Source organism: Heteronotia binoei, chromosome 3 (assembly GCF_032191835.1).
Source record: "Heteronotia binoei isolate CCM8104 ecotype False Entrance Well chromosome 3, APGP_CSIRO_Hbin_v1, whole genome shotgun sequence".
Lineage (NCBI taxonomy): Eukaryota > Metazoa > Chordata > Lepidosauria > Squamata > Gekkonidae > Heteronotia > Heteronotia binoei.
Window position 1 is genome coordinate 84,936,655 of NC_083225.1, and position 24,221 is coordinate 84,960,875.

Sequence of the window (24,221 nt, forward strand, 5' to 3'; positions counted from 1 at the left end):
GGGTGGCGACCACTTGAAGATTCGGTGAGTGTGTGGGGCGAGCGGGAGCAAGATAAAAGAGGGAAAGCAGAGAGACAGAGAGAGGAAAATAGTTTGTAAAGGCGGAATTGGTGAAAGAAAGAGGAATTAAGATCTGGAAGGAAGGGAAAAGAGAGAACTGAAAGTGAAAGAGACGGGGGATGAAGCGGATGGCGCGGAGGCTGGAAGACGACAAGGTTTAATGGTGGCTCAAGAGACCAGGAAGGTAGAAGGAGAGGGAATGGCGCCTTCGAGCAATAGGAGATAGAATAGAGTAAAGACTGCATGAACTCAAGAGACGTAGAGAAATAGAGATAATAGAGGATTGAGTTGTCAAGTGAAAGAAGATAGAAGATAGAAAGACGGAGAGTCGTGGATATAGTTTTTACAAGGGTGAGGAAACAGTTTTTAGTAGTGATTGCACTGCGGCTGTTTCCCCGCCGAAGATGGGTTTAACAACGGCGTGAGAGAGACAATAGACATAGTGAAGCAGAAGAAGGAGACAGTTGGAAGGAAGAAGAAAGAAGAAAGGAAGTAGTAGAAGGAGAAAGAAGAAGACGGTGAAGAGGGAAGGTTGGACTGGGTTTATTTAAGATTGGACTGTGTTTAGTGTGGGGTTAAGGAAGCAGACAATTTATGTGGTCATATCTGATAATTTGTAAAAACTGTAAGAATTTCAAATAATATTGTTTTATAATTAAATTGGTATCCACTGTTGGTAGGAGGGTTTAGCTAAGATTGACACAATAACAGGGGGGAAAAATACTAATAATTGGTGAAGTGGTGGATTTATAAGTAGAAGCAGAAGTGATTACTGGGGTTAAATGAATTTGTTGTCTGTAATACTAATAATTATTGGATTAGATAAGTAAATGATAATTTAATGAATTTAATGATTTGATTTAGGTATCTCATGAATTGACTTAAGTATATTAATTAGATGAATTGTGTCTAGTATGGTTATAATGAAAGGTTTTTTGAGATATTAAATGGGTGAGTAATTGTTAGACTATTGAACAAGATATTAGAACATATATTTGGGAACTTGGCAACACTGCTATTTATTGGCTCATGATATTATCTGATACTATATGATATTATATATGATATTGTAAAGCTTAATAGTTTGGTGAGAGTTTGAAGGAAAGAATATTTGAAGCCACAAGAGGGCAGTATATAAAAGGGAACAGGGAATTGAGAAAGGAACTGTTAAGTTCTAGTTAGGAATGGAAACTAAGGTGAAGAAGTTTGGTCAAGGCACCCCCCCCCAGGGGGTGGGGGGGAAATGACCTCAGTACCTGTTAACCAAGACGCGCTGGAGAAACTACAGCAAATTGTAACAGAAGGATTTAAACAAAATCAGGAAGCTCTGGAGACCATGAAAGTTGACTTGATGGGACAAATAGAAAAAACCAACGAACAGGTAGAAGAATTTCAAAAACAATTGTTAGTCAACACGCAGCAAATACATAACCTATCTGCCAAGGTGGAAAAAATAGAAGAAAAGGAGAAGGATACAACCAACTTGGCCCGGGAGAATAAAGCATGTATCTCAGATTTAGAAGAAAGAATAATAAAATTGGAAATGGAGAAAGCTGCATATATATTGCGCTTCCAAAATATTCCGGAAGAAAAAGAGGAGAACATAATGAACAAAATCCTAGACATATTAATTATAGATGAGGAAGATCTGCTAGAAGAGGGTAAAAGAGACATTGACTGGGCTAAAAGAGTCTCTTCCAATTACATGAGAAAATTTAATTTACCAAGGTTAGTGCAAGTTAAATTTACCCGAATAACAACATGTGAAAAAATTTTGAAGAAAGTAAGAGAATGTGAATTAAAATGGAAGGATGTAAGCATCAAGGTGCTCAGAGAAATACCCTGGGGATTAAGACAACGGAGATTCAAATATCGTAAGCTAACATCTTGGCTATTGAAACACTCTATACAATTCAAATGGCTTATCCCGGAAGGGATATTCTTCTTATACCAGACTAGAAGGTATAATATAACCTCTATTGACAAGCTGGGAGACAATTGTTGTCTGGGAAAAATTTGTTGATCCTAGTAATGGTGAATCAGAAACAGAAACAGGAGAGGACCCAGAAGAAGGAGAAGTATTGAAGAAAACAAATAAAGAAGATTTCCAGAAGATTCCAGGAGGAGTTAAAACAAGACTACAATCCAAAAAGGACTTAAGGAAAACTCGAGATAGTATTGAACCATCAAAATGAATTCAAGGACGGGATTACGAATAACTTCAATTAATGTAAACGGCTTAAATGAACCAGGGAAAAGAAAAAGGATTTTTCAGCAATTGAAAAAAATAGATTCTTCAATAATTTGTCTACAGGAAACTCACATTAAAGAAGACGATGTTAAATACCTGCAAAACGGGAAATTGGGTACATTGTACCACTCATTAGATCCAGAGAAAAAGAAAAAAGGAGTCGCTATCTATGTACAAAAACATATTAAATCGAACTGTCTATACACTGACAGGCTGTGAAGAATAATAATTATTCAACTAGAACTTAATGGCGACAAAATGATAGTGGGGAATATCTATGCACTGAATGAGAATTTGGAAAGATTTTATAAAACACTTCATGAAAAATTAATGGAATTTGACTCAAAAAATTGTTGCATCATAGGTGACTATAATGCAGTATTTGAGTTAGAAAAAGACAAAAAGTTGGAGGGAAAAAAAAGAAGAAGGAAACTCCGTAGTACTCTCCCTAAAACCTTTTTGAAAATGGCTGACGAACTTAATTTAGTGGATGCATGGAGGACCAAAAACCCACAAACAAAGGATTACACGCACTATTCCCCAGCACATAAATGTTGGTCAAGGATTGACATGTGTTGGCTATCAGCAGATTTGAGCTTGTCCCTTAATCAAGCGGATATACTACCCAGAACTTATGCAGACCATAATCCAATTCAAATAAATTTGGTAAAAGTACAGAAAAATCTTCGCTGGACTCTTAATTTACAAATTTTGAAAGAATCCAAGTTTATAGAAACAGCAAAGAAAGAAATAAAAGAATTTTTTCATCATAATCTTAACAAAGACACTAAAATGTATTTAATCTGGGATGCATTTAAAGCTTTTTTTAGGGGAATTGCAATACAATACTCGGCCAGGAGGAAGAGAGAACGTTTGAAATCTTATAGTGAACTACTAGTTAAATTGAAGGAGCAAGAAGAACAACAAAAGAAGAAAAATACAAAAGAGATAAGATTTAAGATCCTTGCTATCCAACATCAACTGAACATATTACTTACAGAAGAAGTGGAGAAGAACTTGAAATGGGCAAAACAAACCCACTTTGAAAATGCAAATAAAATTGGTAGATGGTTAGCTTACAAACTGAAGAAAGAGAGAGAAAAAAAGATTATAAGGTCCTTGGAAAATGTAAAGAAAGAAGAAGTAACACAAAATAGCCAGATGAAAATAATTATTCAAGAATTCTACCAAAGACTATATAAAAGACAGGAAATCCCAGATCAAAGGCAAGAAGATTATATTGAAAGTGTTAAAATAAATCGAATACCTGAAGAACATCGAGAGAACCTGGGAAAGCCGATTACGTTACACGAAATTGCTAAAGCAATAAAACATCAAAAACAGAACAAAGCACCGGGCCCAAATGGTCTTCCTATTGAATTTTTTAAAACCTTTGAAGAAATTTTGTTAATTCCATACAAGAACGTAATAGAGGAAATCCAAGAAACCAGCGAGATCCCGGCCTCCTGGCAAGAAGCGCTTATTTCTCTAATTCATAAAGAAGGAACCGACCCTGTTAATATCAAAAATTATAGACCTATCTCACTATTAAATAGTGATTACAAAATTTTTGCAATAATCCTGGCAAACAGACTCAAGAAGGTAATTACATCGGTGGTACATGAAGATCAAACTGGGTTTGTACCAGGGAGATTAATGAGACAAAATCTGAGATTGTTATCAAACCTGATGGAGTATTACAAAGAACATCCAGAGAAACAGTTTGCTGGGATAATGATTGATGCTGAAAAAGCATTTGATAGAGTTAATTGGAATTTCATCTTAAAATCGTTAGTAGCAATGGGATGTGGGAACAAATTTAGCCAATTAGTAAGAGCTATTTACACAAAACAGAATGCAAGAGTAAATTTTAACGGAACCAGAACGGAACTAATTGAAATTGAACAAGGTACCAGGCAAGGTTGCCCATTATCTCCACTGCTCTTTATCGCAACTCTAGAATTTTTAACAAAAAAAATAAGAGATGACAACAGGATCAAAGGTACTAAAATTAAGAATGAAGAATTCAAGATACAAGCCTTTGCGGATGACCTACTATGTATACTGGAAGAACCAATGTCTTCGATAGATCAACTGAAGGAAAGATTAAAACATTACAGTGAAGTATCGGGCTTCAAAGTCAATATGCAAAAAACGAAATTCCTTACAAAAAATTTAAATAAAGAGCAAATTATACAACTAGAAATAAAATCTGGCTTTAAATGCGAAAAGAAAATAAGATATCTAGGAATCCAATTTACAAACGATTTAAAAGACCTTTATCGTGACAATTATGAAAAAACACTAAAAGAAATCTGATCTGATTTAGGCAGATGGGCAGGTTTACAAATTTCGCTCTTAGGCAGAGTCGCAACTATTAAAATGAACATGTTGCCCAGAATTTTGTTTCTTTTTCAGATGGCTCCAATTATTTTGCCAAAGATATTTTTTCATCAGCTTAACAAAATGATCTCGGAATTTATATGGCAGGGCAAGAAGCCCAGAATTAAGCTCAAAGTGTTACAAGATTGTAAATCTAGAGGAAGTTTCGCACTTCCAGACTGGAACTTATATCACAAAGCATGCTGTATTGTATGGCTTAAAGACTGGCTTACTTTAGAAAACAAAAGGCTGCTGGTCATTGAAGGAGCAGGATTAGAGGCTGGCATAACTATGTTTGGTACCAAAATCCATCTAAAGGTAGCTTCTTTCTAAGGCATGAAATAAGAAAATAAGAAAATCTTTATTTAGAGTGTGGCTTGAGATCAGGAGTAAGTACGTATATACTCCTTTATGGCTATCGCCTATAGAGGCCTCCACACACCCGAATCTGTTTAGGTGGGAAAGTCCTAATACATATGGAAACTTACTAGATAACCAAAATAATTTGAAATTAGAGGAAATTGGTAAATTAGATTGGTGGTTGCAATGCCAAGTAAAGTCGAAATATCAAATGGACAAAGAGAAAGGCTTTCCGAAAAAATCAAAATTAAATGAGTTGGACCGATTATTGCAAATGAACCAAAAACTTATCTCTAATGTGTATAAATGGTTGCTTCAAGATAAAATGCAGGATGAAGTAGTGAAAGAGGCTTGGATTAATTGGTTAAAAGATTTTGGCTACAACATAGAATTAGAAGAGTGGGATAAAATATGGAAACAAAATCTTAAATTGACAAGATCTGCAATCTACAAAGAGAACTTGTATAAAATGGTATACCGTTGGTATCTTACCCCGGTACGATTAGCAAAGATTTATCCCGACTATACCAACAAATGTTGGAAGTGTAAAAAAAGTAAAGGATCCATGTATCACTTATGGTGGCAATGTTACCGTGCCAAAAAATATTGGGCTCTGATTAGCACATGGATCCAAAAAATCCTTAAAATAAGTTTACCTCATACACCCGAATTGTACCTTTTAGGTATTTGTAGAAACAATTTTCCTAAGACCACCAGTAAAGTATTATTGCATATAGTCACCACAGCAAGAATCCTTTATGCTAAATATTGGAAGACACCCATAATACCAAATAGGGAGGAATTTATTGCAAAATTATTGGAAGCCGCGGAGATGGATACACTGACACAAGATTACAAGAGGGTAATATGCAAAAATGTAATGAGACGTGGAATCCAGTTTGTCTTTGGGTGAAAGGTAAAGGTTTAGATTTGGAGTAATAGAGATTGTAAATTGTTGGGCCCCGAATGCTCCTTGTATGATTGGGGAGTTGGAGTGTGATTGTCAATAGGTGGGAGGTGGTTGGTGTTTATGCTGTTCTTATATGTTGTTTATGTTACCTATGTTATCTTTTTTATTGTTCTGTTATTATTCTGTAATTGTCATTTTTTTTTGTAATAAAAACAGTTTATTCTAAAAAAAAGAAAGAAAGTTTCCTTCTGCTCAAGAAAACATGTTGGACTCTGCTAGAGAACCCGCAGGGTCGATGAACCACGCTGTCAGCTTCAGGTGGGGCATGTTGTGATGGAGTACATGACGGTCCTGAGCTGACAGAAGGTCGGGTTCCGCCAGAAACTGGTAGAAGACCCCCCTTGCCAGTCGGAGCAGGATCAGGAACCAGTTCTGGCGAGGCCACCAGGGAGTCACCAGGATACAGCATGGTCTCTCTCTTGCGATCTTGTTGACCACCTTCATCAGTAGTGGCAGAGGTGGGAACAGATAAAGGAACCAACCTTCCCACGGAAACAGCAGACCGTCTCCCAATGACTCTGGATCAGAGCCCCCTCTGGAGCAAAACAGAGGACACTTCCGGTTTTCGGCTGTGGCAAAGACATCCATCTTAGGATACCCCCAGAGCTGAAACACAAGTTGAAGGAAGCACCACTGTAACTCCCATTCGTGCGGGGAAGCCGCACCCCTGCTGAGGGAGTCTGCTTGCAAGTTGAGGACATAAGAACATAAGAGAAGCCATGTTGGATCAGGCCAATGGCCCATCCAGTCTAACACTCGGTGTCACACAGTGGCAAAAATTTTTATATATACACACACACTGTGGCTAGATGATGGACCTCTGCTCCATATTTTTATCTAAACCCCTCTTGAAGGTGGCTATGCTTGTGGCCGCCACCACCTCCTGTGGCAGTGAATTCCACATGTTAATCACCCTTTGGGTGAAGAAGTACTTCCTTTTATCCGTTTTAACCTGTCTGCTAAGCAATTTCATCGAATGCCCACGAGTTCTTGTATTGTGAGAAAGGGAGAAAAGTACTTCTTTCTCTACTTTCTCCATCCCATGCATTATCTTGTAAACCTCTATCATGTCACCCCGCAGTCGACGTTTCTCCAAGCTAAAGAGTCCCAAGAGTTTCAACCTTTCTTCATAGGGAAAGTGTTCCAGCCCTTTAATCATTCTAGTTGCCCTTTTCTGGACTTCCTCCAATGCTATAATATCCTTTTTGAGGTGCGGCGACCAGAACTGCACACAGTACTCCAAATGAGACCGCACCATCGATTTATACAGGGGCATTATGATACTGGCTGATTTGTTTTCAGTTCCCTTCCTAATAATTCCCAGCATGGCGTTGGCCTTTTTTATTGTAAACGCACTGTCTTGGACCCAGGACCCCTGGGAGGTGTGCTGCCTTCACAAAGATGTCGTAGTCCTGGCACTCTGACCACAGATCCAGCGCCAGTGCGCAAAGCCGTCGAGAGACTATCCCTCCCTGCCTGTTGATGTAAAACAGAGCAGTGGTATTGTCTGTTAACAGAGCAACAATCTTCCCCGCCACCACGGGGCAGAAAGGCCGAAGAGCAAAGTGAACTGCCAGCAGTTCCAAGTAATTATGTGGCAGTGAGTCAATTTCAAAGGCCAAGGACCCTCCACACACAGATCGTTCATGTGAGCCCCCCAACCCCATAAAGACGCATCTGTTGTGATAGTCACAGTTGGTGCAGGTAGATGGAAGGGAGCTCCCTGACAAATGTTGTCCTTTGACTTCCACCATTGCAGTGTTTGAAGTGTCACAGGTGGAATTACAAACCTCTTTCGAGGTGAGTCCTTCAATGGAGAAACTGACGAAGAAACCAAAGCTGTAGGCCTCTCATCCTCTGCTTCGCAAAGAGCAGCACGCTTGTATTCCTAAGAACATAAGAGAAGCCATGTTGGATCAGGCCAACGGCCCATCCAGTCCAACACTCTGTGTCACACAGTGGCAAAAAATTTTATATATACACACACACTGTGGCTAATAGCCACTGATGGACCTGTGCTCCATATTTTTATCTAAACCCCTCTTGAAGGTGGCTATACTTGTGGCCGCCACCACCTCCTGTGGCAGTGAATTCCACATGTTAATCACCCTTTGGGTGAAGAAGTACTTCCTTTTATCCGTTTTAACCTGTCTGCTCAGCAATTTCATCGCCGCCATCAGCCCCAGCAGCCACTGTAGCTGCTGCGCCATGCCCCACTTTCAACTCTGCAGAAGTTCGACAAGGTTGACAATGTCCAACGCTCTCTGCTGAGGCAGAAACGCGCGATGAAGGTTCATATCCAGCAAAGCCCCTATGAACTGAACTGTCCTTGATGGAGTAAGGTGTGATTTCTCCAAATTGACCTGCAGACCCAAGGTGTCGAGAAGACGAAGAGTGATGGCAATGTGAGATGACAAACTCTCTTTCGACTCTGCCACAAGGAGCCAGTCGTCGATGTATGAAAACATGACTATCCCTTGAAGCCGGAGGTGAGAAGCCACAATGCTCATCATCTTCGTGAACACCCGAGGTGCAGTGGACAGACCAAATGGAAGAGCCTTTAACTGGAAGTGCTGAGAACCTACTGCAAACCGAAGGAAACGTCTGAACGCAGGATGGATGCTGACGTGGAAGTATGCATCCTTGAGGTCCAGCGTTGCCATCCAATCCCCTTGGTTGATGAGGGGCAGAATTGTTTGCAGAGTGGACATTCTGAACTTCTGGTACAAAATAAATTTGTTCAGATTCCGAACATCCATGATTAGTCTTAGACCCCCGTCTTGCTTGGGAACCAGGAAGTAACGAGAGTAGAAGCCTCCCGTCCTGGCCTCCATCAGGACCCTCTCTATGGCTTGTTTCTGTAAGAGGTTGCTCACCTCCGCCAGCAGAGGTGGAGAAGGGGGAGTGGTAATTACCACAGATTGTTTTGGAATCTGAGCAAAATCTATTTTGTAGCCTTCCACTACGATGGAAAGCGCCCATCTATCCGTAGTGATGGACTCCCAGGCTGACAGGAATGGGCGGAGGCGGATAGACGAAGGGGAAGAGGGGATGGTGATGTGTGCTGCCAGAAAGTCAAAGGCCCTGCTTCTGAGAGTGAGTGCCCTTGGACTTGCCGGTGGTCTGTGCTGAAGCATAACGGTTTCTGTTGTTCCCCCTGTATGGGGACCTACTTTCAGGTTGAGCCGAGCGAGGTCTCCACTGCTGTTCTGGGGAGAACTTTTGGTATGGCTTCTATGCCCAAGGCTTGTGCCACTGTCTCTGTTTCGCAGCTCTGGAAGATACCGGTACACCCAGGTTCCTGGAAGTTTTTATACTTTTATCCATTTCCTAGAGCGCATTGTCAGTGGTAGAGCTGAACAGGCCTTCGCCCTCGAAGGGCAGATCTTCCACGAAGGCCCTGGTGTCCTGCTGGAGAGCCGTGGATCTGAGCCAGGAGTGGCGGCGGAGGCAGACGGCAGAAGTGATGGTCCTTGCTGAGATGTCGACCATGTGCTTTGCTGCAGCCAGTTGTTGTTTGGCTACAGCAAAGCCTTCCTTCTGCAACTTCTTTGCAGCCGACCTCTTCTCCTCACTCAGGGAAGACAGGAGGGGGGTAAGTTGTTCCCACACTGAATATTGGTATCTAGCCATGCACGCGGCATAGTTAGATATCTTTACTCCCAGCGCCCCAGCAGAGTAAAACTTCCTCCCGACGTTATCCAGCTTCTTTCCCTCCTTGTTTGGTGGAGAGGAGTGCGTCTTGCGGGCCTTCGACGAGGAGGAAACAACCACCGAATTTGGTTTCGGGTGTGTAAAGAGGAACTCAGCTCCAGACTCTTGGACATGGTACATATGGTCCAACCTTCTCAATGACACGGGTGTAGAAGCAGGCTTCACCCAGGGCTCCTTCACAGCCTGTAGGATGACCTTCGTCACCGGCAGGGCAACCGCTGTAGATGTATTCCGCTGCATGATGTCGAACACGTTATCGTCTACAACAGGTTGCGGCTGTATCACTGGAAGCGAGAGGGAGAGTGCCATCCTCTTCACCAGGTCCCCGAACGACTTCAGATCCTCCGATGGTGAGATGGGAAGATCCACAGCCATATGAGACACTGGTGAAGGTTCCAAAGCCCAGTCTGGATCGTTGGTACCGACCTTGGAGTCCGACGATGAAGACTCTCTACGTAGAGAATATTCTGAGAGCTCCGGTGTTGACTCTCTGACAGGCGACCGGATAGACACCGACAACCAAGGTTGGACTTCCTCCACCACCACGCCGCATCTGTCAGGCAGGACAGAGATCGATGCTGAAGGATGCCGTCTAGAGTGTTGAGACAGCCTGGACATATGGGATGCCTCGAACTGCTGGTCCCAGTCTGTGAACTTGCGAGGAGGTTACCATTGGTACAGTGGGAAGGGATAAGGGTAAGGAGGCCATTGGCGCTGCTCCCATGGTGGAATTGGTGGGAAGTGACGAGCTACTGTAGTCGGTTCCAGCTCTCTCCGGCCTCTCGCCTGATCCATCGGTGCCGAAGGTTCCATCGGCGTCGACACCTCCACCTCCAAGACCGAGTCGCTCTCACTGCGATGCCTGGACCCTGAAGAGTGGGAGCGCTGAGTCAGATCGTTCTCTTGCTCCAATGCCGACAGGCGCAGCTGTGAAGCACTGCCTCTCGACACTGAAGGGCTACAACGCGGGGACGCCAAGATCTTCCTTGGTGAAGTTGTCAATGTCGAAGCGTTGTGCGAAGGTGAAGGAATGCAGGATGGTCTCTTCTTCTGCTTCTCCTTTGATTTCACCTTCTTTGGCGCGAATGATCAGGTCCCCGAATCATCCCGACACCTCTTAGCCGGGGTGCCCACCGACCCTTCAGAAGGCCATTTCGTGGAACGCCCGCACTAGACCGGCATCTCAGCCGATGTGACCATTGGGGCTGCGGCCTCACCAATCGGTACCGACAGGCCCAATGCCATCTTTTGAGGATGAAGTGCCAACTCGAGCAAAGCCGCCGAAAGCCTCGCCACTCAATTCTTACGAGTTTGTTTGGAGAAGCTCAGACAATATGTGCAAGAATCAACATGATGTCCCTTGCCCAGACAGAGGGAATGGCCGTCAGGGGGGGCAATCTTCTTCCCACAGGAGCGGCACCTCTTAAAAACCCCCCAACATCTTTCCATAGATGCCCAGGAAAAAAACCCACCCAGGAAAGTCTCTGAGGGGGGAAACACGGGGGGGGGGGGGGAACTGAGCTCCAATGGGCAAGTCCAACAAACTGTTTTTTTTTAACAACACTAACTATCTAACAACTAACTAACTACACTAAGAAAATAACAAACGGGCTATATACAACAGGAAAAAAGCAATCTAAAATTACTTTACCGACCGGGGATACAAAAGGAGATCCTCTCAGCGCAGTGGTCAGAAAGGAACTGGCGGGATCCTCGCGCTAGCACCGGCAAGCATGCTCACTGGGACGCCTGTGCATGCCCGTTGGTGCCGAGTGTGAAAAAATTTCGGGCTTTTTAGGTACCAATTCAGGGATCGGCGCAGGCGCTCTATCCCATGAGTGTGAAGCAAAGAGACCACGAAGAAGATTACATTATATAGCTTTTCTATACCATTCCATTTATATGAAACTAATTTTATAGACATCTACTCATGCTGCAGACAGTAGCACTGTAATAATTCAATATCAGATAACAAATTGCCCTAACCAACGGATCAAGCTATCACCACCTTTTTCTGTGCATAAATAACATTTATACCCACCTTTCTGCCCTTACATACATGACAAAATACATTGTAAAACCATTAAAATACCCCCCAAAAAAGAACATACTTCATTAAAATAACTTTTAAAAGAGTTAAAAAACAGAGTAAAAATGAATACAGAACATTTTTAAAAATTGGTTAGTAAGAAGTGATCAACTAGGGAATGCCAAATGAAACAAAAACAGTCTTCACCCACTGGTGAAAGGCAGCAATACAAAGGGACAGCTGAATATCCCGGGGGGGAGAGTTCTAGAACTTTGCTTCCATGAGTGGGAAGGCCCTCTCCTGGGTGGTCATCTGCCTAATCTCAGAACACAAGGGCATCTGAAGCAACACTTAGCTTAAACTCAGAAAATTATGTACAATGTCAACAAAAAGCAAGATGTAGAAGTGAAACTGACAAAACTTCCCTCTTGCCTTTGCAGGTAGTAGGAAGCAGTTTCATTGTATAGGTGAAACTGCATTATCAACGTCACCTGTACAGTAAAGGAGCTTTCTCAGAGGCCTGCAGAGATGAGCAAAAAGTTAACTTCACCCAAACCAGCAAGGGTACTTCTTACCTCTGCTACAGTCCAAATCTACCTTGTGGATGACAAAATAGATTGATTGGGTAGAGGTATCTGTTAACCACTTATTTAATCAGAGACTCTATCATCCTCCACAACCTTTGTCACACAGGGTCACACCAGTAAGTCAGGCAGTTACAGTTGCCATCCCTCTTACCCTTTAAAAATACATGGAGAACCCAAACCCTTTCACCCACCAGAGACACAGTAGCCTAGTCCTCTTTCACGCAGGCACTTCGCAGAAGAAGTGTGCGTGCACACAGAAGTTTATACCTAGAAATAAACTTTGTTGGCCTAGAAATAAACTTTGTTGACCCACTTCAGCGGGCATCATTAGAGCGCTCTCTTAATAGAGAGCAGAATGAGGTTTCGTTCCCCCCTCCCTTCCTGTCCTGGAAGGGAGGGGTGAGCGAAGCCTCTTCCTGGTCTCTATTAAGAGGACAGTCTATTGCAATGCCCATTGAAGTGGGTAAGAACAAGACTAGCATTGCTCCTCTGAGCGCGCCAGGGAGGTGGCAGAAGATGGCCTGCCTGCTACCTCCCCAGAGCACTCAGAGGAGCGATGCTAGTCTCATCCTTACCCGCTCTCTATTAAAAGACAGCGTTCTACTGATGCCCGCTGAAGCGGGGTAAGCACGAGGCTGGTGGCATCACTCCTCTGAGTGCGGGGGGGTGGCCTGCCTGCCACCACTGCCACCACCTAATTGCTGCCACCTAATTGCCGGTGACTGCGGCAATTAGGCATTTGTCTTAATTGCTGAGGGGGGCGGGACCCAATTCTGTGCCCCCCCTCCTGGCACCCTAGGCAAATGCCTAATTTGCCTAGTGGGAGGGCTGCCCCTGCCTAAGGGATGCCCTTTCCCTTAAAGTTTGCTTGGCACCCATGCTACTGCCAATCCAAAACATTTCTATTAAGGATTGATTTTAACATTTTTTTTATAATCTGATTTTAGTCTTAGAACTGAGTTAAGACTCATTAAGCTGTTCAGTGTTTTATGTTTGTATGCTCTGGCTAGGTGTTCAACACTGAGTTTTCATAAGTTATTAATTTTTTGCTTATGATGTTTTATTTTGTAAACCACTTTGAATAGGTTCCCTGGAGAGGTGGCATAGAAATTTTCTAAATAAATAAATTCTCAGTTCTGGTCACTATAGGGCTGTTTCCAAACTGCATCAGGTGACAGTGAATATGTGTAGAGGGGGAACATGACTGTTCCTGTTCACCTAGTCAACACTTCTACAAGTAACGGGTATGTACACAGCTTTGTCCATATGTCTGGGAATCCTGATGACTCAGGATTCATGATCATACAGGAAGAGTCTATGCATACAAATTCTGTTCACAAGTCATTCCAAATCCATGAAAAGGCAGGGACAACAAGCAGGACACCAGCACCACATCCCAACATATCTTCTGAGCAGTCATTGTATAAAGTGCTTCTTAATTTTTTTAAAAAAATACACTGTATCAGGGGAATGAACAGCATTGCAGATCCCATTGTTCTCCATATCCCTTTAACAAATATTCTTCAAAATCATATTTGCTAATAACCTTTGGTATTTCACCTGCAAATCTTATTTTATTTCCCCCAAAGATGTGAAGTTTTAATGTGTATTTCTTAGAATTTAATCCTGCTAATTTATACTAAAAATAGTTACCATTTGGCAGCCTTCAAGCAGCTAGCTTTGTTGTACCATACAGAAAGTGTCAACTTCTACACAATTCTGATGCATTATATATTGTTAGTAGCCTGAGGAACATATGCATAATATAATTAACATTTTAATGAAATGACATTACTATTAAATTAATGGCTTAATATAGCTCATTATATTTTAAAAAAATCTCTAAAACTAATTGCAATATAAAACCCAAAGGAAAATATTGCCTAATTATGATGTCTTACTTGTACAACAAAGTATTAAGCAGGCTACAAATTTTCATATCATGTTGGCTGTAAGCAATTTCTACCAAGTGAACTTTTACAGAAAAGTTTTAAACTGGCCCAATGAAAAGGAAATTTTATTAAGCATTCTATTTCAATTTCAACCTGCCAAATTTGAGGATACAGGATAAAGCCCACATTTTAAACTAGATATATACACAACATTGTACATCTCTAAATAAGTTATTTTCTAACTTGCTAAATTGAGTGTGGAGATAATGCTAAGGGGTCAAAACATTTTCACCTCAGTTAATAAAACACCATACTTTTTTCTGCACAGACAAATAACTGCTACAACTCTGAGCAGTTCAATATAATGAACATCTGAGCATGTCCAATTGAAACAGAGAGATTTTCAACATGAGGAAGGGAACAAAATTTGAGCTGACAGCTGGAACAGCTGAATCCCAATCAAGATCCCCTAACAAGCCAACCAACCAAAAGAAGGCTCAGAGACTACTCCCAAAACTGATCTATTACCAAACCCTCTGACACAAGCCATTTTAGCAAGCAGTATCCAGGAGCAGCAGCAGTTTATGAGCATGATTGCATTTAAGGTACTATTACCTCTAAAAGGACTAACATATGTTGAATATTATTTGATTCTTCAGACACACTATTTCTTTTAAAATATATGAAAGCTAGTGCAGCCTTCCCAAAGTGTTCTCTAGGTACCAAGCGGGGAAGTTCTCTTAGGAATTACATAAATCTTTGGGGAAAGAGCTCTAATCTAGTTTTTAGTACTAAAAAGTTCTTAGGTGCATATCCTTAACATTATTTTTTTCTTTCAGTGCCTCTCAATTTTTCTAGAAAAACTGACTTATTTAATACACTTCTAAGGCATTTTTCATATTGCCTTAACAATCCACTTCCATCACCTGATCTTAGTGTGTGCTTTTTTGCTTGTGTTCAGACAACTTTGTAAACATCCCATAGCTGTCTAATTTCTTCCCCATTTCCCCCATCCCTAATAAAACTGGTTTCTCCTGCACTTTTTTAAAAGAGAGAAATGTATTTGCAACAAAGCCTCTGCTCATAATTGGAACAAAGTTTTTTGTACTGGTGACTTCTGGCACAAATCACCTGCCAAAACCCACCCAGAAAGGATAGGTGAGTTTGGCTTTTTTTTTAAATTGTATTCCAGTGCTGAAATGTTTCACTGATGGAATGTGACTGCACTGAAAAGAACAATTCTCACTGGGGGCACCTTTCTCTTTGCTCTGGTTGATCTGGTCTCCTCTTTCTGCCTATCTCTAGCCTGAGAAAGTTGTGATAATGTCCCCCTCTTGCTTTGCATGAAAGTAGACTTACTATCAAACCAATCCGGCCCTTCCCAGCCCGCGCCGCCGCAGGTGGCTGAGGGCGGGGGCCGAGTTTTGCCTCCCCGGATGGAGCGAGGCAACGCTTCCCGCCCATCCGGGGATTTGTAGGGCGTTGGCTGGGGCTTTATAAGCCCAGCCTCGTTCTCCAACGCGCACTTCGCCGCGTTGTTTGGTGGGTCGGTGAGCGTCTCGTCGTTTTGCTGACGACGAGGCCTCCTGCGGCGTAGTCTATCGTCCTCTTCGGCCCGGCTCCTGTTTGTGTGGCATTGCTTCCCTGCGGGGTCGGGAGCTGCGGCGGGCCTGCGAGCCTTTCTCCAGCGCTTCCCTCCGATACCGGCTGCCTGCGAGCTTCGGCTGCCCCCCCTTTTTTGCATGGGTGGTTTACGGAGGCTCCAGCTGGTCGGCGGTTCGGCGTGGAGGCGGTAACGGCGGCTTGTTAGCCGCTGCGGGGCTCTGCTTATTCTCTGGGTCTTCTCTGCTCCCCTGTGCACCTGGGTGGGGGCCCTTGGCTGCTAGCGCTGTTTTTTCTGACTCAGTAGAAGGCAGCTTCTATTTGAGGCTTTCTGTTTGCCCCTTATTGGGGGTTTTTCTGGGTCTGCTTTGGGTATTAAGCCTGGTTTGGTAGAGGCTTTACCTTACTGCCCGCTGGTACACTGTTCAGCCTGGTATTTGGGTCCAGGCAAGTAAGCCTTGAGAGCCAGGTTGGCAGGTGGTTAACTAGGGTGTATCCGTTTTGGTGGCTATGGCTCCCAAAAAGGGCCAGGGGACTTCTAAGGGCAAACAGCCTGCTAAGGCCCAGGGAAAAGGCCTGCACCTAGTGGGCCCGGGGCTGGGGAGGAGACCAACACTAGGCAGGCCATTGTTGATTGTTTGGCTGCTCTAGAGCACCAACATGGTCTTGACCTGGGTACATCTGGATTACCCCGGGGGCGGAAGGCTGCACGGGCGTCCACAAGGGTTTTCGAGCAGGAGGTCCTTGCCCGTCTTTCTACTTTGCAGGACATGGCGGCTCGGCCCGGCCCGTCTGGCGAGCCTACTCAGGTCCCTGTGGAGCCCACCTCGGACTCTGAAGATGGAATTGTGCCTGCTGAGGGTCTTGAGCGTCCTGATGATCGCAGTGGGACCGCACCCGTTGTGCTGGCGGTCGGCGTACCTGGTCAGGAAGGTAAGCCTGGAGGGCCGGGGCCGGCTGGCTCTTGGCCATGGGGCGTTTGGGGACCCCTCTATCAGCCCGCAGCTTCTTTGCCTTCAACTTCAGCGGGCCTGGGTGCAGTCCTTGGGTCCTCGGGTTCCATGGCGCCATTTTGCAGTTGGGGACCTTGTGGACAGGGACAGATTCTGCCGTGGGGCGCTACGTCCGCCCCACCAGCACCCGGCGCCCCCTCTTCATCGCAAAGTGCGGCCGGGCAGAACACGCAAGGTGGATCCCTGCCTTGGGGGCAGTTGTGGGGTGGTCAATGGCCTCTTGGTTGGCCTTGCACCTCCAGCAGTTTGGGAGGTTGGTCCCCAGCCTCATTGGGGTCTGTCCCGTTTCAGTGTCGCCCTTTTGGCGACATGGCTATGCCCCTGGGTGACCATTTGACGGTGGCCACTCGTGAAAAGATACTCAGGGGTGAGTATGTGGATGTCTTTGGCCTTCTTTACAGGGAGCTGGAGAAGAAGGACAAAGACGAGTTAGATGAGAGAGACAAAGAGAAACTTAAACGTAGGAAGGTGGAAAGAAATTGGGCTAACTGGTTGCCCGGATTTCTAATCTATGCTGTTGTTATAGCGCGTGCACAGCCTTTACGGGCTGCACCGCTATTCCAGTATTGTGATATTGTCTATAAGGCATATACGGACTTCTCGGGTGCTGCGTGGCTGCAGTACGACGAGGAGTTCCGGATGAGGGCTGCTCTCAACCCCACCATGCCTTGGGACCAAATAAATCAGCAGCTTGGGCTGCAGCTCATGTCCCCCGCTAAGCCTAATGCAGGGGACAGGTCAGACAGTGGGCACCTGGTAAGTAAGCAGGCTGGTGCGTCTGGTCCCCGCACTGGTGCAGGGCAGCCGGTTCAACCCCGGCTTCTGTGCTGGGAGTATACGTCCCAGGGGGTTTGCAACCGTAAGACCTGCAAGTACAAGCATGAGCGCCCACTGTGCGGGGGTTCGCATGCCTTGTCTGCATGCAGCAGGTCCAAGCCCCGGAGTGGCCCCAAGAGGTCTGGGGGCGGGGCGGGAGCACACAGTTCTGGTAAAGGGACCCAGCCCCATCAAGGTGAGGGTTCTCAGTGAGATGTTAGCGGGCTATCCTAGAGTAAGTGATAGGGATTACTTACAACATGGGTTTCTGTTTGGTTTTCGTATTCCATTTCAGGGTCCACGTGGACCCTGTATGGCCAAGAATTTAATGTCCGTTAGAGGGATGGAAAGTGTTGTCAGGGAAAAGATTTCTAAGGAGTGTGCAGAGGGCAGGGTGCTGGGCCCTTTTGATGCCCCTCCTGTTCCTAATTTGCGGGTGTCACCTTTGGGGGTAGTCCCCAAAAAGGCCCCCGGTGAATTTCGTCTTATTCACCACTTATCATATCCCAGGGGCGGGTCAGTGAACGACGCCATCCCTGATGCCATGTCCGTTATACTTCCTTCGACCAGGCGGTCAGGGTCGTTCGGCGCTGCGGGATTGGCGCGGAGCTGGCTAAGTGCGACATTAAGTCTGCATTTCACCTGTTGCCGGTGCACCCGGACGACTTTGAGCTCCTGGGCTTTATGTTTGATGGCAAGTTTTACATGGACCGTGCGTTGCCCATTGGGTGTGCTATTTCGTGTTCAGCTTTTGAACGCTTTAGCACTTTCTTGGAATGGGCTCTTCGGGAACGGGTTGGGTCCGCCAACACGGTTCATTACCTTGATGATTTTTTGTTTGTGGGCCCCAGGGGTTCGGGCCAGTGCGCTCAGCTTCTCTGTTCTTTTCTCCAACTGTCCGAGGACCTTGGTGTCCCGCTGGCACATGAGAAGACGGAGGGCCCCTCCTGCGTTCTGACCTTTTTAGGTATCGAGCTGGATACAATTAGGCAGTCGTCCCGCCTGCCAGCCGACAAAATTGAGGGCCTCCTTCAGAAACTAGCCAGGTTGAAATGCAAGCGTAAGGTTTCGCTCCTCGAACTTCAGCAGGTGGTCGGCCACCTTAACTTCGCTTGTAAAGTGGTGGCCCCTGGGAGGGTGTTGTTGCAATGCCATGTGCTCCTTGCGCCTCCCCCATCATCGGGTTAGAATCACCCGAGGTATGCGGGAGGACCTTGAAGTTTGGGAACGATTTCTTTCCGACTTCAATGGGGTTTCCTTTTGGCGGGAGGATATGCGGATCGAAGCCGATCTGCAGATCATGTCCGATGCTGCCGGTGCCATTGGTTTCGGGGTTTATTTTCGTGGCCGATGGTGTGCGGAGCCCTGGCCCGCCTCTTGGTTGGATATGGACCTTTGCCGTAATTTAGCCTTCTTAGAATTTTTCCCAATTGTGGTTGCGGTACGATTGTGGGGTGAGGAATTGGCCAACCATGTTGTCCACTTCTGGTGTGACAACATGGCGGTTGTTCAGGTGATTAATACCCTCACGTCCAAATCTGCCCCGGTTATGCGTTTGGTTTGCTTTTTTACCCTGTGTTGTTTACGGTTAAACATTTTGTTCCTTGCCAAGCACGTGCACGGTGTGTGCAACGGAGTCGCGGACGCTCTGTCTCGTCGTCAGATGGAGCGGTTTCAACTTCTCGCACCAGGGGCCGACCTCCTGCCGGCTCGGATGCCCCCAGAGATGTGGCGGCTTGGAGAGTCGAGGCCAACCGGGCTATGATGCTGGCCCTAGCCCCCTCTACCCGGAAGGCCTATGATCGCTCCGTTGAGCAGTTCATGGCTTTCAGGGAGCAGGTAGGATTGGCCGACATTTGGCCGATTCCAGCAGCTCATCTCATGCAGTTCTGCGTTGAGCTGAAAGGTAAGGGGCTGGTGGTAAAAACCATTAGGGCCAAGTTGGCGGCACTGGCCTTCACCAGTAAGGTAAAGGGGGTAGCTGACGCCTCTGACGACTTCAGAATACGCAAAATGTTGGAGGGCTGGGCCCGCGAGCAAGGCCCTCGGCCTGATACGCGGCACCCCTTTTCCCCTGGAGTGTTGAAAGGTTTCCGCAAGTTATGGCCAGTTGTTTGTTTTTCTAAATTTGAGGCTGCATTGTTTCATGCAGCGGCCATGACCGCCTTTTTTGGCGCACTTAGAATCGCGTAACGATTGTTCTGGCCGGGCTCTCCAGTCGGGAGACGTAAAGATATCTGGGGAATCTGCAGCCTTACGGGTGCGCAGGTCCAAGACCGACCAGAAGCAGCGGGGCGTCACAATTTCTTTGGGCTCGTGCCATGACCGTGACATTTGCCCGGTTTTAGCTTTGTCGGAGTACATTGCTGTGCGGGGTGATGAGGCCGGCCCCTTCTTCCGGCACGAGGATGGGTCCCCGTTAACCAAATTCCAGTTTTGGTCTGTGACCAGACAAGCCTTGGATAAGCTCGGGTTGTCTGGATTTCGGTTTGGGACCCATTCGTTCAGGATTGGGGCAGCATCGACTGCAGCAGCCATGGGGTACCCTGGGCCGGCCATTCAACGTGTTGGGAGATGGCGGTCTGCTGCCTACAAGGGCTATGTCCGTCCCGTGTTGCCTGGCAAGTTTTAGCTTGGATGGTTTTAACATTGTTACTTTCTTCTGTTTTAGGTGCTGTGGCGCTGGGCGAGAGGCGGAGGATACTGATCGCCGGCCACAGCATGGTTTTTTGGGCCGCCCACCAAGCCCGGCGTTCAAGTTTGGGATCGCAGTTGGGGCTCAGTGAGTGGGCGGTCGTCGAGTGGCCTTCGCTGGGACGGGCTCCTGCCACTCTTGTTTATGGGGAGGAACAGTCCTCCACCGGACATCCTGTTAATTCACCTTGGAGGCAACGATTTGGGCCTGGTGCAGGGGAGGGCCCTGTCACTTCAGGCAGTCGAGGACCTCAAGGTGATCCGGAGCAGGTGGCCCGAGGTGCGGTTACTTTGGTCCGCCATCCTTCCGCGGCAGGTGTGGAGAGCGGCTTGGGACCCTGTTGGGCTGGAGCGAGCCAGGCGCAAGGTCAACAGAGCGATTAGGAATGAGCTCCGAGGGGGCCTTGGCATTTTTGTGTCACACCCGGCCATTAGGTCGGATCGGGCGGACCTGTACCGGCAGGACGGAGTCCATCTGTCCGTGTCCGGAAACAGGGCGTTTTTGGGTGAGCTTTAGCTGGGGCTTCGGCAGGCTTTAGGCCTACCGGTGGGCCCAGTGGCCTAAGCTGAGGCTTGGCACTGGGTTGGCGGGTGTTTTAGTTGGTTTGCAGGTTTTGGTGAGCACCCACGGTTTTCCCTGATTTAGGGAAGTAGCGGGATGGGACAGTAGCGGGGTTCTACGGCCCTCTGCTGTCTTGCCCGCTATCGGGTCACCTCTTTGGGCAGGCCGTTCCTGGGCGGGCGGCCATGCCGTGGGGTGTAAACCTGGCTGGTGCCGGCCTGGCAGCAGCCGGTTCTAGCTGGCTGCGGCTGGGGGCAGGGTTGCTCGCCCTTCTGGACAGGGAAGGGTCCTGGGGTGTCTCCCTTGGCCTGTCCGGCAGCTGGTTAGTTTTGCCCCATGCTGTTTGCTCAATAAAGTTGCCCTGTTTTCCATCCAACTATGGCGTTGTCTCGTTCTTCCGACTGGGGCGGGGCAATCCGGCCCTTCCCAGCCCGCGCCGCCGCAGGTGGCTGAGGGCGGGGGCCGAGTTTTGCCTCCCCGGATGGAGCAAGGCAACGCTTCCCACCCATCCGGGGATTTGTAGGGCGTTGGCTGGGGCTTTATAAGCCCAGCCTCGTTCTCCAACGCGCACTTCGCCGCGTTGTTTGGCCCTCCCTTCCCTCCCTTTAATAGTACAGGTTTGCCGGTCGCCGGTTTTCGGGGCCAGGTAGGAATTTTTTCATCCCATCTGATTGGCCTTTGCTGGGATGTTTTTCGCCTACCTTGTACTATTTTACTTTAGGTTGGAGTTTTAGTTGGTAACTTTATTGGCTGGTGTTTTAGTTGGTTTGCAGGTTTTGGTGAGCACCCACGGTTTTCCCTGATTTAGGGAAGTAGCGGGATGGGACAGTAGCGGGGTTCTACAGCCCTCTGCTGTCTTGCCCGCTATCGGGTCACCTCTTTGGGCAGGCCGTTCCTGGGCGGGCGGCCGTGCCGTGGGGTGTAAACCTGGCTGGTGCCGGCCTGGCAGCAGCCGGTTCTAGCTGGCTGCGGCTGGGGGCAGGGTTGCTCGCCCTTCCGGACAGGGAAGGGTCCTGGGGTGTCTCCCTTGGCCTGTCCGGCAGCTGGTTAGTTTTGCCCCATGCTGTTTGCTCAATAAAGTTGCCCTGTTTTCCATCCAACTATGGCGTTGTCTCGTTCTTCCGACTGGGGGGGCAAATGGTGTGATTCTCATATAAAATCCACCAGATTGTCTCTTGACCCTTTATACCTTTCTCCCTAGTTGTGAAAGCTCTTTCTTGTTTGTTACATTTTTCTAATGTTTTCAGTTTTAAAATGTCAAGGGCCAACTGATTGAGCATATAAATTATCTTTTGTCCTTCAGATTTACTGTTTGAGAGTCCACAGTGCTTTACACAAGAGTAAATGGGCTATTCTCATGGAAGGAAGGCAAAGCAAAAGGGCTGCTGAAATGCTCAAACACTTCGGTGCCTGTGCAAAAAAAGAAACAAAAATGGAACAGAGGGAACCCATGAGGGGAAGTCTGACTTGATCCCACAAATAGTACAATCATCAGAAGTGGTACAACATGCACAAAAGCATGAAAAGCAGCTGCAGTCTGAAAACCCCTAGAATTACATTGAATTAAAATTATTTTAAAATAACTTATTTAACAGTGAAAAACACAATGACAATTTAAACTTCTCCCTCTTTTTGTAAATTATTCCATAACAGAGTTTTCCATTCTGAATATGTCAGTATCAAATTAAATTAAGTCAACTGATTCCAGTTATATTCAGGTGGATAACCATATCTGAAGAAACAGAACAAAGCTTGAGTCCAGTTGCACTTTTATCTGTTAGAGAAAGCAGCTATTTCTTCCTGTCCTGTGAGGCAAGGATAATGAACCTATGACATTTTCCTTCACAAACTTGCATGCAAGTCCCCACAACCTTACCTTGTATCTCAGTTCATTCCTGGTAAAATTAGGCACCATTATGACCTTCTGTGTAATCTGTCTCACTGAGCAGTCTATCAGAATATGATCCAGTGCCAAAGGTTTGGTTGCAATTCCTACTAAGGTAAAGACATGGTCTGTGCCATCTGCTTCATTTTGTAAAATGAGCTTTCCCTGTGAGGATGAGAAAAGGGAATATTCATTAACAAAGATGCAAATGTTTTTGCAATAGACTTAGGAGCCGGTTTGAGGGACAAATTGAGACCCAAACTACACATTACGTTTTTGGTGAGTCAACCTGGGGTTCCTCAGATCCCATGAAGAAGTCCTCCTCCCAGTCATCATTCCAAGCATAACTGAGCTTCTGGGGACTTCTAAAATGCCTTCCCTCCAGCTGCTGTGCGACTGCATGGAATTTGAGTCAGGTCTGGGGAACCTCAACCCAACTCATCAAAGAACATAATATGTAGTTTGGCTCTGGGGCCAATGCGAAGAGAAATCCTATGCCACCGAAGCACTGTGTTCTCCTCACTTTTCACTCTTTTATCTGAATGTAATCCTAGACATTCTTATTATTACACTCTTATGGATGCACCAATTTTCCAGCAAGCAAAAACTTCTAGGGTCTAGGGCTTACCTAGGTATGTTCCCTTACTTTTGGAGGACACAGCAATGAATACTTGTGGCATTTTTGTAGTATCTGTTTTATCTGTAAATATACAAGTATAGCACAGGTAGAAACAAAGAGATACTCCTGCAGGGAAGCAGATCCACTATCTATATCAGATCTCAAGAGCTAGAGATACTACATTCCAAGGTGCTTCAGCCAATTCTCAGAAGAATCTGTCTGCTACTTTCTCTCTCTCTCTTCCAGAATCACAAGCTTTGCTTTCTTTTTATAAGGGCACACATCTACCCACTCTCTTCAGCCAAGCGGAAGTAATCTCTTCCAAGTCCTAAGAGGCACATGGTCACAGTCACTTCCTGACACTGAAGGCACACTGAGAAGATGTCTACACACTAGTTAAGACACTGTATAAATCGATGGTGCGGTCTCATTTGGAGTACTGTGTGCAGTTCTGGTCGCTGCACCTCAAAAAGGATATTATAGCATTGGAGAAAGTCCAGAGAAGGGCAACTAGAATGATTAAAGGGCTGGAGCACTTTCCCTATGAAGAAAGGTTGAAACGCTTGGGACTCTTTAGCTTGGAGAAACGTTGACTGCGGGGTGACATGATAGAGGTTTACAAGATAATGCATGGGATGGAGAAAGTAGAGAAAGAAGTACTTTTCTCCCTTTCTCACAATACAAGAACTCGTGGGCATTCGATGAAATTGCTGAGCAGACAGGTTAAAATGGATAAAAGGAAGTACTTCTTCACCCAAAGGGTGATTAACATGTGGAATTCACTG

The 24,221-nt window shown here is 45.9% G+C and overlaps 1 protein-coding gene across 1 annotated transcript in view; it reads right to left on the reverse strand.

The window, feature by feature from the left end:
• CFAP47 (cilia and flagella associated protein 47) overlaps window positions 1-24,221 on the reverse strand; it is a 536,960-nt gene that overhangs the window by 240,075 nt on the left and 272,664 nt on the right. Inside the window, exon 48 of the mRNA XM_060234105.1 lies at window positions 22,809-22,982. Coding sequence (XP_060090088.1) covers window positions 22,809-22,982 — 174 coding nt within the window. The remainder of the gene's footprint in view (window positions 1-22,808; window positions 22,983-24,221) is intronic.